The 14,369-nt window shown below is 38.8% G+C and overlaps 2 protein-coding genes across 2 annotated transcripts in view; one reads left to right on the plus strand and one right to left on the minus strand.

The window, feature by feature from the left end:
• The window catches only part of capza1b (capping actin protein of muscle Z-line subunit alpha 1b), a 34,292-nt gene extending 33,652 nt beyond the window's left edge, over positions 1-640 (minus strand). The window contains exon 1 of the mRNA XM_088920147.1: positions 555-640. Coding sequence (XP_088776273.1) covers positions 555-593 — 39 coding nt within the window. The 5' untranslated portion in view covers positions 594-640. The remainder of the gene's footprint in view (positions 1-554) is intronic.
• A 2,630-nt stretch (positions 641-3,270) lies between these two features.
• The window catches only part of LOC148830832 (suppressor of tumorigenicity 7 protein-like), a 35,006-nt gene continuing 23,907 nt past the window's right edge, over positions 3,271-14,369 (plus strand). The window contains exons 1-10 of the mRNA XM_088921871.1: positions 3,271-3,459; positions 5,085-5,167; positions 5,738-5,897; positions 6,335-6,389; positions 7,670-7,785; positions 11,651-11,729; positions 12,447-12,535; positions 13,017-13,117; positions 13,246-13,360; positions 13,900-13,972. Of these exons, the coding sequence (XP_088777997.1) occupies positions 3,291-3,459; positions 5,085-5,167; positions 5,738-5,897; positions 6,335-6,389; positions 7,670-7,785; positions 11,651-11,729; positions 12,447-12,535; positions 13,017-13,117; positions 13,246-13,360; positions 13,900-13,972 (1,040 nt within the window). The 5' untranslated portion in view covers positions 3,271-3,290. The remainder of the gene's footprint in view (positions 3,460-5,084; positions 5,168-5,737; positions 5,898-6,334; positions 6,390-7,669; positions 7,786-11,650; positions 11,730-12,446; positions 12,536-13,016; positions 13,118-13,245; positions 13,361-13,899; positions 13,973-14,369) is intronic.

Raw genomic sequence — 14,369 nt, forward strand, 5'->3', positions numbered from 1 at the left:
GAAACAGGAAGTCGTTTGCAAAATCTAACCTGATTTACCAGCTACTTAACACCAAAACAGGCCCTAACGAGGAACTCAAATATACAAGTTCGCCAGTAGCTGTTGACTATGAAAAGGCATACCACACTGTTCCTGAAATAACGCGATCGCCCGAGCATAGGACATTTTACAAAATATATTAAATACCGTTCTCCATAATCCGGATTCAAAGACGGAACTAACTTGGCTTCATTCCTGTCAAGTACAGTTAAACCACACTTTTAGCCTTATCTAAGAAGACTGCAACGGCATGTAAAATATAACACAGTGAAGTGGGTACAAGCCTGTCTCACATTTTATAAAACCGCAAGATTATTTTTTTAAAAATATTGAATCTTTTTAAATGATCATGCAGCGGAGCAGCTGAAAACACAATTTTGCATGGTTGAAAAAAGTAGCAAGTGCGCGGAGATATTGGGAGAATCGACTCTGGGGCTTTTTACGTCTCCAAAAAACGTAATCTGCAAAATGGGTGCCCACAATTAAATTAAAAACATTAAAAACCAGCTCCCTACCTTCTCCTCATCAGTAAGCTGCTCCTCGAAGTCGGCCATCTTGGCTCCTCTGGACCAGCCCCAGTATGCGCTGCATCATGGGAAACACACAAGCCGTCTGCAGTCTTATTATTTTTAAATATGGCCTCTTCAAACACATCAAAAAGGTAAAAAAGGGGTGCTACTGCCGACTATTGGTCACTCTGCCGGTTAATACATCTTAAAAGTCTGAAATTGACGCTTAATAATTACACCTTTTCACTTTAATTTATCGTTGTAATTTTGGTGTAGTAATACATTTGTTTCAGGTGTTAACTTGTACATTGCTTTCAGAGTTTACCAATCGTCTTTGTACTGTATGTTTTATATTTTAGTGTTTGTGTTATATTGGTGTATTAACTGACAATTTGTTTCCTGTTTTGCATTTTTTAAATCCTTTTCAATTTTATAGATCTGTGAAGCTTTTAGCAAATAATTATTTTAATAACTTTATTTTATATAACATCTTTAATGGCACAATCTCAAGAGTTATATAATAAAATAATCAAACAAAAGAGACAGGTATGCAGAAGTTGTAACAATATTAAAAACTGGCGTATGAAAGTGGGTTTTATGACAGGATTTCAAAGTGTTGACTTGCATGCAAGATTGAATAGGAGATCATCCACAGCCTTGGAGCAACAGAACAGAACTCCCAGTCTCCAAGTGTTTGGAGTCTTGTATTGGGAACTGAAAGAAGGCCAGAGACTAAAGAGCTCAAACAAGGTGTACCACTCTGCTGCCATATCTCAAAGCAAGGTTGGTCAGTACTGCAATGGGAGACCTCTAAGGAAAGCTGAGATGCACCTTTAAGTGGCTTTGGTCAACCAGTAGGTTTCACCCTTTCCCCTGGTCCAGAAATTCCAAACCAATGCTTCAGTATAGTTTCCTCCAAGGACAGGCTGGTAGGTGAATTGACTTGTGTAAAACTGGCCCTGGTGTGAGTATATGTGCATGCCCATGTCTGTGTGTGCCCTGTCCATGGTGTATTCCGCCATGAGTCCAGTGCTTTTCAGGATAGGCTCCAGTCCAACCTCAGATCCTGAACAGGATAAGTGGTGATTTAAGGTGATGCCAGAGTATACTGTGCTGGAGAAAGAGTCACTCTTTAGATGAGAAGTTAAACAGAGGATGATGGCTTCGTCATTATAAGATCCCTGTTTGAAAGAGTAGGGCTGTTAAACCTGGTTTGAAGGCTATACTCCACTCTGAGGCCAGTCTAGCCTACCTGACATTTTCAAGTGGTGATGCAATCTCCCGTGTAGTGGGACTGCTCATGTATGATGGCCTGTATGTCACACCGGTAGATGCGGCTCTTCAGCGGCGGCTGAAGTGTGTTCTTATGTAAAGCGCTTTGCAATCCTTTAAGGTTGAAAATATTAAGGAAATGAAATTAGTTCGAATTTAGGCTAGATGTACTAACGTACATCCATTCATTTTCAGGGTTCTCAGGGGAGTCGTAATCTGGTCCAGCAAGCAATGAGCACAAGCCATGGTATACAAAGACATGGCAAACTCTGGGGTTTTCCCCAGAAGCCGATTAGCCTGTCAGTATGTTTTTGGATTGTGGAGCACCTGGAAGAAATCCACATGAACACGTACAGATAGCACCCCAGGTCCAGAATTAAACCCAGGGCCCCAGCACTGTGAGGCAGCAGTGCCAAGCACTGTGCCACCCTACCGACATACATTTCTGCACAAAATATAAACTGGACAACTATGATGTATAGTGGATTATGCTATAACTTATAGGTGTCCTTAAAAGTTACTTATACATGAAAATGGCCATTTACCTACAGACTGTTACATTGATGACTTCACTCCCCCACTCCCCAATAAACACCACCACAGACACAAATAAGTTTATTCAAAAATACGGATATGTACTATAGAATTCTCCTCTTTTGCCAGTTTAATCTTGTTAGCTTTTCTATGGTTGTGGTATAAGTAGGGCTAAATTGAAAATGTTTTTCAAATGTTTAATGGTATTTGGTGATTGAATGATTGAAGGGAGATGACTATCACTCTGACATAATATGCCATCTTAAAAAAAAAAAACGTCAGCCCAAGAAAGCTAACATCTCAGTATTTGTAAACTGCAAAACATTTGAAGGACACTTTCAAATACATTTTAAAATCCTAAGTAAGTGTCCCTTTTCATTTGATCAAAATTAAACCAAAATGTTAAGGTCATTTATTTTGAATATTAGCAATCCAGTTAAATTTAAATACTATTTCTGCCATATCTCATCTGAACTGTCTTCAGAGCCATAAAATTAAATCTCAGAACGTTTACATCAGAAACATAAAAAACAGTTTATTTTATTTTATATAATTATGATAATAAATGTGCAATATTTTGTATCATTAGTACAATCATCATTATTGTTGGGAACAAAACCAGGCTGGACAGAGAATATACTGGGACAGTAACATACATTATGGTTTCTCATCCAAGATCTATATTTATTTTTTTCTATAGATGCTTAAATCTAAAATAAGGGGCACTGTAAATTAAAAAGAGGTGAAAACGCCTCCCAGGGGTCTCTAGGCCCACAGCTGCAAACGCCTGACGTTCACCATTGAAAATTAAATAAATATATGACGCTTTAGTGACTCCACACGTTGGCTGTAGCAATTCTTATCAGCTAACAGTACTGCAGAGGACAGTCCTCCACTATCCCATAGTTCCTGTGTTTATATTTTTTCTGGGTAAACATGGCGGATGCAAACAACAGTAGCTCATCGTCTCCCGGATTTACGGAGAAATTAAAATTCTGGCTCTCGTGGTCTTGGACTTATTTATGGGTCCTTTGGTTTGCTATGCTGTTGGCTCTAGTCTACATTCTCCGGAGCCCCCTGAAGCTACAGGAAAACCTCGCTACAGGTAAAAACTTGAATCAGATGATAAGGGGAGCTATCTGGAACTGACAGATTTCAGTTCGAGCCGAGGGAAATTTGCAAACAGTTACTTTTATACGATCCGGGTGGAGTGTGCAACTGTATTTCTGCGTCCTTTAAGCATCCCCAGTACGGAGAGGTGTTTATGTCTGACTGTCAACTTCACGTTTGCATGAAAGGAGATTTTGGGACCGGTCTGTACTCCCTTATGGACACACTGCCTTATGACGGTTCGAGCGATGTTCCTCTACATCGGAAATCGTTGCTTTTCCAGGCCTTTTCTAATTTTCGTAAAGTGAAAAAGACAGTAAGCGCCATTCTCACGTTAATTCATTCTATTGCAAACACGTAACCCGACTAACTAACCCATTAAATACAAATGGTCATCATATTTCTAACATACTAACTTGCAATTAGGGATATAACTATCTTAAAATATTCTCAGTATGACACCTCTTGTCAATTTAAAACAGAAAACGTCATTTGTTGTGTGTATTAGTATGTGATGCACAAAAAAGTGTCCATGTAAACCCTTTTCTTCATCAGTGTGTAACTCGTATCACTCCTAACACGCCTGTACTCATCCACCACACTGCCTTCATAGCTGCGAACAGTACGTCAAACAAGATATTTAAAAGCTACAGAATCGTACAGAGCTATTGCATTTGGATTGGTCCTTACATTATGATCTATCATAAAATAAATATTAATAATCTCTGATCCAAATTTAATTTCATTGGGTAAAGTAAAAACAAATCAATCTTTTGTATAAGCCAATCTTAAATTCATGCCTGTATGATTTGTAGAGGACAAAATATAAGATTTCGATACAGAATACTTTAAAAGTTGGCCTATATAATGGAATAGAGAGTCCTAGTACACATTAGAGCTATCACTATAGCTTGGTACCAGAAGGCATTGTGGTATGTATCTGTTAAAAAGAACTACGGGATTACATCTAAGGATCTACAGAAGGCACTTACACAAATGCACTTGTAACGCTTACGGCCGACAGGTACTGTGTAAGAGCCGGCTTACCAGAGCAGGTGACGTCACCGCCCTTCCCTGTGATAGCAGGACTACAGCTACTGGGCTGTAGAGAGATCTCTCTTTAGCTCACCGGGCTGGGTCCCTGCTGAGTGACGCAGGAGTCCTGGGTTCGAGCCCCCGATGGTGGGTGGCCGACCTAATGCGGCAAGGGCGCCCGCCTGAGCCCCCGTTGCGTTACACACTGATGAATGTATAAAGTAGAATAGTTTTATATTATTATATATGTATGTTTTTTTTATTTATAAATATCCAGCATACTATGATGCCTGTATGAAAGCCTTTAACCCGTAAACTTGAAATGTTTCAAGCTCCTACTCAGTGGGAGTCTTGTCGTTTTCCCTAAATCACCCTTTCCCTTGTAAATTTCTGTACTGACCTCACAACTAAAAATGAATAGTAGGAAGTACATCATGTGATATTAGTCTTTCTGCAGAAAGTACCTCCTGAATATACTGGTCTTGGGTGAAAACAGAACAAGAATCCAGTTGAGTGGGAATGTTAAGCACTGAAATGCCTGCAGTTGAAGGTGAACACCTTGCTAATCAGCCTTTTTCCTTCCAGTGTCTGTGTTCCTGAACACTCTTACCCCCAAGTTCTATGTTGCGCTTACTGGAACCTCATCACTTATTTCTGGACTCATTTTGGTGAGTGCTGTCTGCTGCCTTAGAGAAAAATGAATTGGTCTTTCAGTTTATTAACAATATTTTACTTGCATTGTTGCTCTCAGAAATTTGATGCTTAATAATTCAAACAGAAAAGGATGAAACTGTAGAATGGATTATCACCATACAACTGGCAAAGTTTGTTGATATGAAAGATTAGCATAAGACCTTTTTATTATTAATTATGCATTTGTTCATGTAGTGTTTTGTATTGTAAACATAAGTCCCTTAGCAGATACAATTACTGCATCTTGTATTTCTTTTGCTCTTCATATTCTTTGCCATGCATGCATATGTAAACACTTGAAATGTCCAGCATATTATGATGCCTTGTGTAATTTATAGGATCAAAATCTAAAGTTTTTATGGCTCTATATGCATTTATATTTATAGTTCTATGTACCTTTTACAGTGCAGTTTTTAAATATATTGTACCTTGGACTCTAGCACAAGCTACAAAAAAAACTAAATAATGACTTGAGCCTTCTGTGGTTACAAACCTGAAACAGCAGTGGTGAGCTGCATTCCTTATTCTAAATACTTCTTTTCCAGATCTTTGAATGGTGGTACTTCCGCAAATATGGAACCTCTTTTATTGAGCAAGTCTCTGTTAGCCATCTGCGACCCCTGCTGGGCGGAGTGGAGAATGGCAGCCCTTCTGGCCTGTTCTCCTCAGTTAATGGAGAGACAGAGCCCAGACCGAATGTTTCAGGTACAGACTAAGGCTGCTTTAGAAGCCTTTTCCTCCTGCAACTTTTTTTGATCACAAACACTGGGGTCCCTGTTGTGATCATTTGGTCACCAGATGTAATAAAAAAGACTCCTGCACTTTGACCTCAACAGAATGAAACACATGCAGTGTGTGATATAATGGGAGCACTTTAGCTCCATTCTTGTTGTAGCAGAAGTAGAACCCCTGCCTTTGATTTTACAAACTGAATTGTGTATCAAAACAAAAATCTCAATTAGAGTGTGTTAGAGCGTATTCATAAACAACAATGGCTTAAAGAGACTAAACTATGCAAATGTTACCTTTAAAAGATAATATCCTTTTTTCCCTGATCAGACCACAGTACTGAATTGAGAGGTGTATGCTCTAAAAAAAAGCTATTTTCCTTTTGTTGTAATGCTGTCTTGTTTCTTTTGCAGAATGCAAGGTGTGGAGGAACCCATTAAACCTGTTTCGAGGTGCAGAGTACTGTAGGTGCGTTTCTGGCAGCCCATATGTCTGTGCCAGTCCCTGGAAAGGGTTATTGAGAGTATGAGAAAGTTTGAAAGGTGATTTGTGTGATGCAGACAGGTTTTATTCTATATACTCCTGTTGCATTTCTAAATTGTAACAGCTCACAAGAGCTTGTGCTTCCTCTTTTCTCTTCCTCCCCTCAAGACGATGTCTGTTGGTGATTCCATGTTAAGATGACGCATTTGCCTGCGATTATCAGAGACAAGTATCATGTTTTAAGGGTTAGTACCGCTCGGGTAACAGGATATTTGCAGGGTCGGATTAAGGCATAGGCAAACTGACCAAGCAGCTAGGGTCAAGAGTTCAAGGAAGTCTGATCAGATGGGCATTAAAAGAATCGTCAATTCTTTTACCGAGATATTTAGAAAATAATGTCAAAAACATTCTACCTATAATATCAGAAATTAAATTTAGTTAATTTCAGAGTCCTCAACATAGATACAACATACCGTTTTTGAGAGCAGCAAAGAATAAACAAAATGAAAAGGATGAAGGAAGATGATGTAGAGGGATTAATGGAGGGATTCCTTACATCGGTAACATCATGTTTATCTCAGCCAGTGGAAAGGCCAGAGCCTGTTTCAAAGGCACCAGGAGTGGGAATTCAAGGGGGTTTGACAACATCGCAACAGATATTGACAGTAGTGGAAGATGTTAGAAGAGGTCTAACATTTTGTTTAACAAATTGTTCATCTGACTTGAACTGCGATAAACTGCACAACTATTTCTCATCAAACTCTTTAAAACATTGGAAACTCTATTGAAACATTGGAAATGTTTCTGTTAAAACGTTTGCAACTCTGTTACAAACTTTGGAAATGTTCCTGCTTCAGAGAGGAAATATAAGAGCTGTAAAATGACCGAGAAACATTTCTTTAGAAATAAAAAGGAAAATGAAAGGTACTGATGAGGGAGTGGTTAGTATACTTTCCTTAATTATGATGACTTGATCAAGGAATTTACCTTTACTGTGAGGACAAGTTTTCTTTGCACATTTATATCATTGCAAATTCAATATGTCTAGCATAAACTTAAATGTAATTAAATTGTGCAAAGAGGATAGTGAACTTGTGTGTGTCTTTGGGCTTTTGATGGATATCAAAATATGACTGCTGCCTTAGAGAAAAATGGGGATTAACAGAATGGGGGCCCACCAAAGCCTTAATCTGACCCTGGATATTTGCATATCAGATCTGTCTTATCTAAACACATCTCCCCTCCTTGTTTTGTATGATTTCAAGGTACACCTGGGTGACCGGAAAAGACCCTCTGACATATTATGATATGAATCTGTCTGCACAGGATCATCAGACATTCTTCTCCAGCGACACAGAGCAGCTAAGGCCTGAAGATTCAGGTATTATTTTTATTTGCTACAGTGAGGAACCAGAGGAAACCCCCTTTCAAAAATTAATTGCACAGATTGCATTTGTTACCCTCTGCGTAAAGTACAGAAAAGTAAATAAGGGAGACCAGGTGGTCCAGCAGTCAGGCTAAAGTTTCTCTGGAGGTTCCTGATTCCCAGATCTGCCTCACTTTCTGTTACTCAACTTCCCTTTGTTCCTTACTTCATACGCCACTGTAGTTGATGCACACTTTTTTACAAGTGCTTTGCCTATTTAGTAGCTTATCCATTCGATCCTATGAGCTCCACACTGCATAAAAGCCCCTGTTAAGGAAGATCACATCACAAACACCTTTTGTTGTAAGGCATGTACAGTATGCTTGTCAAACGTATTGCAGTGTAGATCGATTTGTTGTAGTTGTTATCTTCTTCAAATTGCAATATTGAGAGTCAAATGGTTTGAGGGAGAGGCAAAGTGCTAGTCCTGTCTTTATGAGAACACCTTGGAAACTTGACTTAAAATAAAAAAAAATAATGTCTGCAAAGAAAACGAAGCCCCATACAAACCTGACAGCAAGGACAGTGTAAAGTTCAGATTGTCAGATGGAATTTAGATCCTTATTTGTGGTTATAAACAACAAGTAAACACCAAATCATATCTGCCTGATGTACAATGTCTGTACAATGTACAATGATGTACATTGTTTTTTACCCAGCTAATATTGGATGCTGCCACTCTCCTAACCTGTATGAATCAGTGTGTTTCCACGTATATTAAATGCAACTCTGCGCAGCCCTACCTGATTTAAAGCAGTGCATTCAGATCAGAATGTTAATGCTACACACACTGTGGATTATAAAACACTAAATTTGGGAAGTCCTGCTCACTTACACAAGAATTGCAAACGATCACATTTTTATTCAGCACAGCTCACTTAAGTAGCACCATATTACCAAAATTATTGTGCTTGGAAAATCTGCTGTGATATTAGGCACACTGAACACCTGCAATTTAAAATTAATGAAAACCTTAAAACCCTTGAATGGTGTAGAGAAAATAGGATGAAGGAAAAGAAGTATGTTTCACCATAATTGCATTCTTAATAATATTTTTTATCACAGGAATGTCTGACCAGAAAGTACCAAGAAATATCCACTTAACTAGAAACAGAAATGGAAAAGTCTTCTATATGATCCTACCTATAAGATAGATCGAAGAGGGGATTAGAAACCTTTCGTAAAAATGATTGAAAACGCATCATTTTATGTTACGAATAAGTATGATTTTCATATTAAAAGGGAAAGCAAATACAACACTGAAAAACAGATGCCATATTTGGCAAGGACATATATTACTGTGTTCGTACTAATGATAAATACATAGTTTTGAAGTGCACATTCTGGGGAAGCTGGACTTCTGTGGTTTGCTAGATGTGAACTTTAGATGGTGGGTGGCCTTTTTAAGGCAGGCAAGAGTTCATGGGTGTTTGATTACCACTCCTTTAAATACTACAAGACGTGCTCCAACTCCTCACTGCAGCTCCGTGCATTCCGCAACCCAGACCTGTCAAGACACATCACATCTAGAGGGGCTTGACAGTCTGTAGGGTTAATGCAAAGCCCAGTGAGGTTAATGCAAGCGACAGGCTCTAATTGGACTGCCAGAGGGCTTAATTGAGTTTTCTATATGCTTCCAGGGAAGCAGACTATGGTCTTGTTGGGAAAGACTCCACCCTGGATAATTGTCTTTACCTGAATGATATGCATATAGAGAGATAGTATTCTTTCACAAAGGGTTGGTATCCAGTATTTTGCAAGGTTGCAGTGCTGATTTAATCAAAGCCCCAGTGCTTTTACTTTACAGCCTATTACATGGAGATGTGAAAACTGTTTAAAGGATAAGAACAGCACCTGCTTCCTGAAAGTGCATCTGTGAAGTTTACGTGAAGAAAGAAGAGGGAAATTGTTGTTAGTTTTAGAAAAGGGAACTTTAGTTCAACATGTGAGCTGCTTTGCATGGAAGTGTATCAGGATCTAGTGGAATGGAGCTGGGTACCACAACTCACTACACTTTCCTCTGCTGCCTTTTTACCCTATACTTGAATTTAGGCAAGGGATTATTGGATTGGACAAACTGCATAATTCAGCAGAACATATCTCCCAAATGCTCCTCTATATACTGAAAAGAAATAACATGGGGTTGTATTTCAGCATTCTACTATAATGCTGCACAGAGCTGTCCAAAATAATTGACCTGAAAGTGTTTTCCATTGAAAGGTTTAGAGAGGCTCTGAGTGAAGTGATTAACATTGAAAGATGACACAGCAGAATTCTGTTAAAAGGTTGCGTTATTATGTACATCACCGTGTGTCACTGTAAGTGTTTAGGTGATGTGTCTGTGTATTTTCCTTACATCCATACAATACTTAAAACCCAAGTTGTAAGTCAGTTCTACTTACTTTTAAGATGTCATGCAGCACATGTATAGTATGTGTCCTTAAGGCAGTTGTCTGTCTCATGCCACCCCCGGACTCTGAAAAGAGATTAATAAAAGACAGGCTAGCACACGTGCCTTTCCAAAAGTGCCTAAAAAATAACCCATGAATATAAGAACCTCAACACCCAATCACACGCTATTAATTCAAGCTTAAAACGTCTTTTAGAAAGGCAGAATCTATTTTAATTCTGTTATTAGGTCTGGGCTTGCACTGAAGTGGGTAGTTTGAATTGAAAAGTGAAGCATAGGAAGACCAAAGGAGTATCTCCTGCAGATGTCTGTAATTACCAGGGCCTGGGGCCAAAAGGATTAACTTGCCAAGGGATTCAATTGTGTCAGCTCCCTGCCTGCCTCTCAGCATTATGGCTGACACCACCATCTAAGCTTCATTAATAAGAAGCCCCAGACTGCCTTACTGGAACATGCAGATGCAACTGCTAAGCTGTATTTTGGTGCTGATTCCTTTGTAAGTCTATGTGAGTAGTGGCACATTGAATTAAAAAACAATGCTGTTCGTACTCCATACTCCATGGCATTTTACAGGCTCTGTTACCATAGAACTGAGCCAGGAAAGTTGTTCCATATTTCAGAATCCTGATTCTGTAATAAAAAGCTCCTGCCTCATTTTACTTAGCAGCCAAAACACCCAGCACAAAATGGATCAGGATCCAGCAAGTGTCCTGTGCATTTATTGTCACAAGCACAGATATGCAGTGGGAAAAATGGATAATTTTAATTTAAAAATCTACAGTATAAAGACGTTTTTGGTGTTAGCCTCCCCCATCCACCACCACCCTCCAAACAACTAAAGTAATTCTCTTGAATTGGCTTGAATTCAGACATATAAATAACATTCAGTGATATAAAAACAGTTTGAAAGATGGGCTAGTGGGAATAAATCCCCAAATTTACAGCTAAATAAGTATACTGAATGTTATTCAAAGAAGCCTTGAGAATATACAAAAAGAAAGAGTTGATAATACAGTATTTGAAATGAAACTCCAAAAGTTTACATTGCTACAGAACAATGTTTAAGTGGTAAAAATCTTTTACACATCTTCCTACACATTGTTTCTTCCAAACTACTTTATACTTTTATGTTGAAAAACTGTGTGAAGGAACATTTTAGAGATTAACTGAAGTCGCACTCCTGGCTAATTTGACTTTTATAAAACACTGGGTTATTGTAATAATGCGGAAGATATAAGAGAAACGCATCTGAAACAATGTGGCAAAAAAAAAAGAATGACATTTTAGCACACAGGCTTTTCAGCCTAAGTCTCTTGTTATTGCTCTGCAGTAAGTTAGCTTGTAGAAAGGATCCAGGGCTTTTATTTATGTGTTTTCACGGCGGTTTCTGAAATGTTAATGCTCTCAAAGTGATGCAGAAAGCCTGGAGGGAGAGGAATCCTCAGGCCCGGATCAGAGCTGCGTACCAGGCCATCGAATTGAACCACGAGTGAGTATGCTCTCTCTCTCCACTCTCCTTCTTTAAATAGGTAATGAGCCTATAGGCAGGTGAGAAATGAGAAATAAAACAGATGCAGGGGAACACCAGAGACACAGAAAAAGGTGCACCATTCCCAGTCATAGCCAGCACTCCTAGCTTGACCTAGGGTTTCGATAAATTGGAAGTGCTGTGCAAACCTGGAGTGCAGAATGTGCAGAATTGTTTGTGAACTCTCCCATCTACTACATGGGAATTCCTACATGATTTTTGTGTCTTGTGTGGGCCTTATGCACGTACACACTCTGGTAAAGAGTCTGTATACAAGTCATTAGGTTCCACATGGCATATTACTTTTGATTTTGGCTAGACAACTCTGGAGAGAAGTGGTGAATTTAATGAACATCTTAGAGATTAATTGGATTTAGACTCCTACGTAATTTGACTTCTATAAAACACTGGATTATTATAATAATACAGGAGATGTAAGAGAAATGGAAAACATACAAGTCAATGAAACCAGGTTACGTTTCCCTAGGGCTTCCCCAGAACCAAGTTTGCACCTCCATGTATTCTGAATGAAGAAATAGTATGGTGACCAATTATTTGTTTGGCAAATCCTTAATCAAGGGTTGTGTGTTTCTTGGGTTTCTGTTTGACACTGAAGTTATAGATCCAGTCAGCATCTTGTATGTCTTCTCTCCTCTGCCATATTCGCCTGGCCTGCAGGTGTGCCACAGCCTATGTACTACTGGCCGAGGAGGAAGCAACCACTATCACAGAGGCAGAGAGGCTATTCAAGCAGGCCCTGAAGAGTGGTAAGAGCTGGGATCACCGGGCTGCCCTTTCAGCACTAAGGACAGCAGCACTAGGCCCCATTGCTGGCCTGTTCTACACTGTTTCACCTGGCGGCAGGCCTGTTTTCAGAGGAATGGCAGAAGTGAAAGCAGTCCATTCATTTTAAAATGCAGGACCTTGAAGCTGTCCTCTGTCCTTAACGATGTACAGGTAGATTAAAGAAATACCACAGTTCTGGAACATTCTCACTATGGAGTTACAGTATGCTTTCTCTATAATTACTAGCAAATTGAAAAGAAGCTTCCAGAAGAAAGTGACATTTGGATTGATGCGTGGTAATAATATACTGAGACTTTGAGCTTTTAATAAACCATGCATGAATCCAGACCATGCATAAATCTTATTATATAAATGGTGCATACATTATTTTTAGAACACAGGATGATATGCATACCACAGGTAACTGGTTCTGTGTAAGATGTTGAATTCCTTTCTCTTCAGCTGGCAAGGATACCAATGTTTTGGTTTACATCAAGCGCAGGTTGGCGATGTGCGCTCGCAAACTGGGAAGAATCAAGGAAGCCGTAAAAATGATGAGAGATGTGAGTCAGTTCTTGTAAACTGCTTTGGGATGGTCTCCAGCAAGTTTAGAATTTGAGTAAACTCAAAACTGACTTTTTGTACTGATTTGCTCTGAACAATTTAAAACACTTTCTTTTCTTTCTTCCAGTTAATGAAGGAATTCCCCCTCCTTGGAATGTTAAACATACATGAAAATTTACTGGAAGCACTCCTAGAAATGCAAGCCTATGCTGATGTGCAAGCTGTTCTTGCAAAGTATGATGGTAAGGAGGAAACAGTCATTCCATTACTGTAAAAAATGAATCATGGAAGCAGTATGGGTCTTAAAGGACTTAGTCTTTATTTTATTTGAAAATTGAGTCTCCGTCATTCTTAAGATAACTGAAAGGAAGATAAACATGACATTATCTGCCTCCTCATTTTCCAATAAAAGCATTTTTGCACGATTAACCTACTTAAATCAATTACGAGACATAAAGGAGCAGATTAAGGTCATGAAACATGAGAACTCTTTGTAAGACAATTGCTGCACTACACAAATAAATTAGAAATGTATCTTTAATCCAGCTGACCTCTCAGTTATTAGATTATTTGGGAAATAGACTTCCATGTTATCTTTAGCCAGTGAGGGAGTTCAGTTCTACACACCAGGGTTGCAGATCACAATGAGAGATTGAGTCCAACAAAGATTCAGAATTAGCCAGGGAAGTAATGTGCAGGAGGTCACTCTAAACTGTGAATTTGAATATCTGTAGTACCTTGTTTTACTTGATTGCTTAAAACTTTTTTTCCCTTATTTCAGATATCAGCTTGCCAAAGTCTGCAACTATATGCTACACTTCTGCACTCCTCAAAGCACGAGCAGTTTCAGATAAGTGAGTATGGATGTCCTCACAGCCAATCAGACAGACACAGAGAACCTGGACATTTTGTTGATTAGCTAAATAATCAACAAGTAAACGAGTACCATCCACATAAATGAGCAGACATGGGAACATTTGTCTCATAGAGCTTCAGACTGCAGGACTTTCCCACTTGTGGTCCCCACTCATTTCCATTACATATATTATCTATAAACGTAAATACAAAAATAAAAAGTGAATATCATTGCTTACTTTTCAGTTTCTGTCTTTGTTTTCAGATCTTTTATACCATGTTTTTGTTGCACATTTTTGAAGTCCAGTTTCTAATGATTTAAACAGTGCTGTCTCCATATGCTGTGTGTTCTTTCACCACCACCACTTCAAAAAAGAAGTAACAAATAACAAGAAA

This window comes from Atractosteus spatula, chromosome 7 (genome assembly GCF_055471065.1).
Source record: "Atractosteus spatula isolate fAtrSpa1 chromosome 7, fAtrSpa1.hap1, whole genome shotgun sequence".
NCBI lineage: Eukaryota > Metazoa > Chordata > Actinopteri > Semionotiformes > Lepisosteidae > Atractosteus > Atractosteus spatula.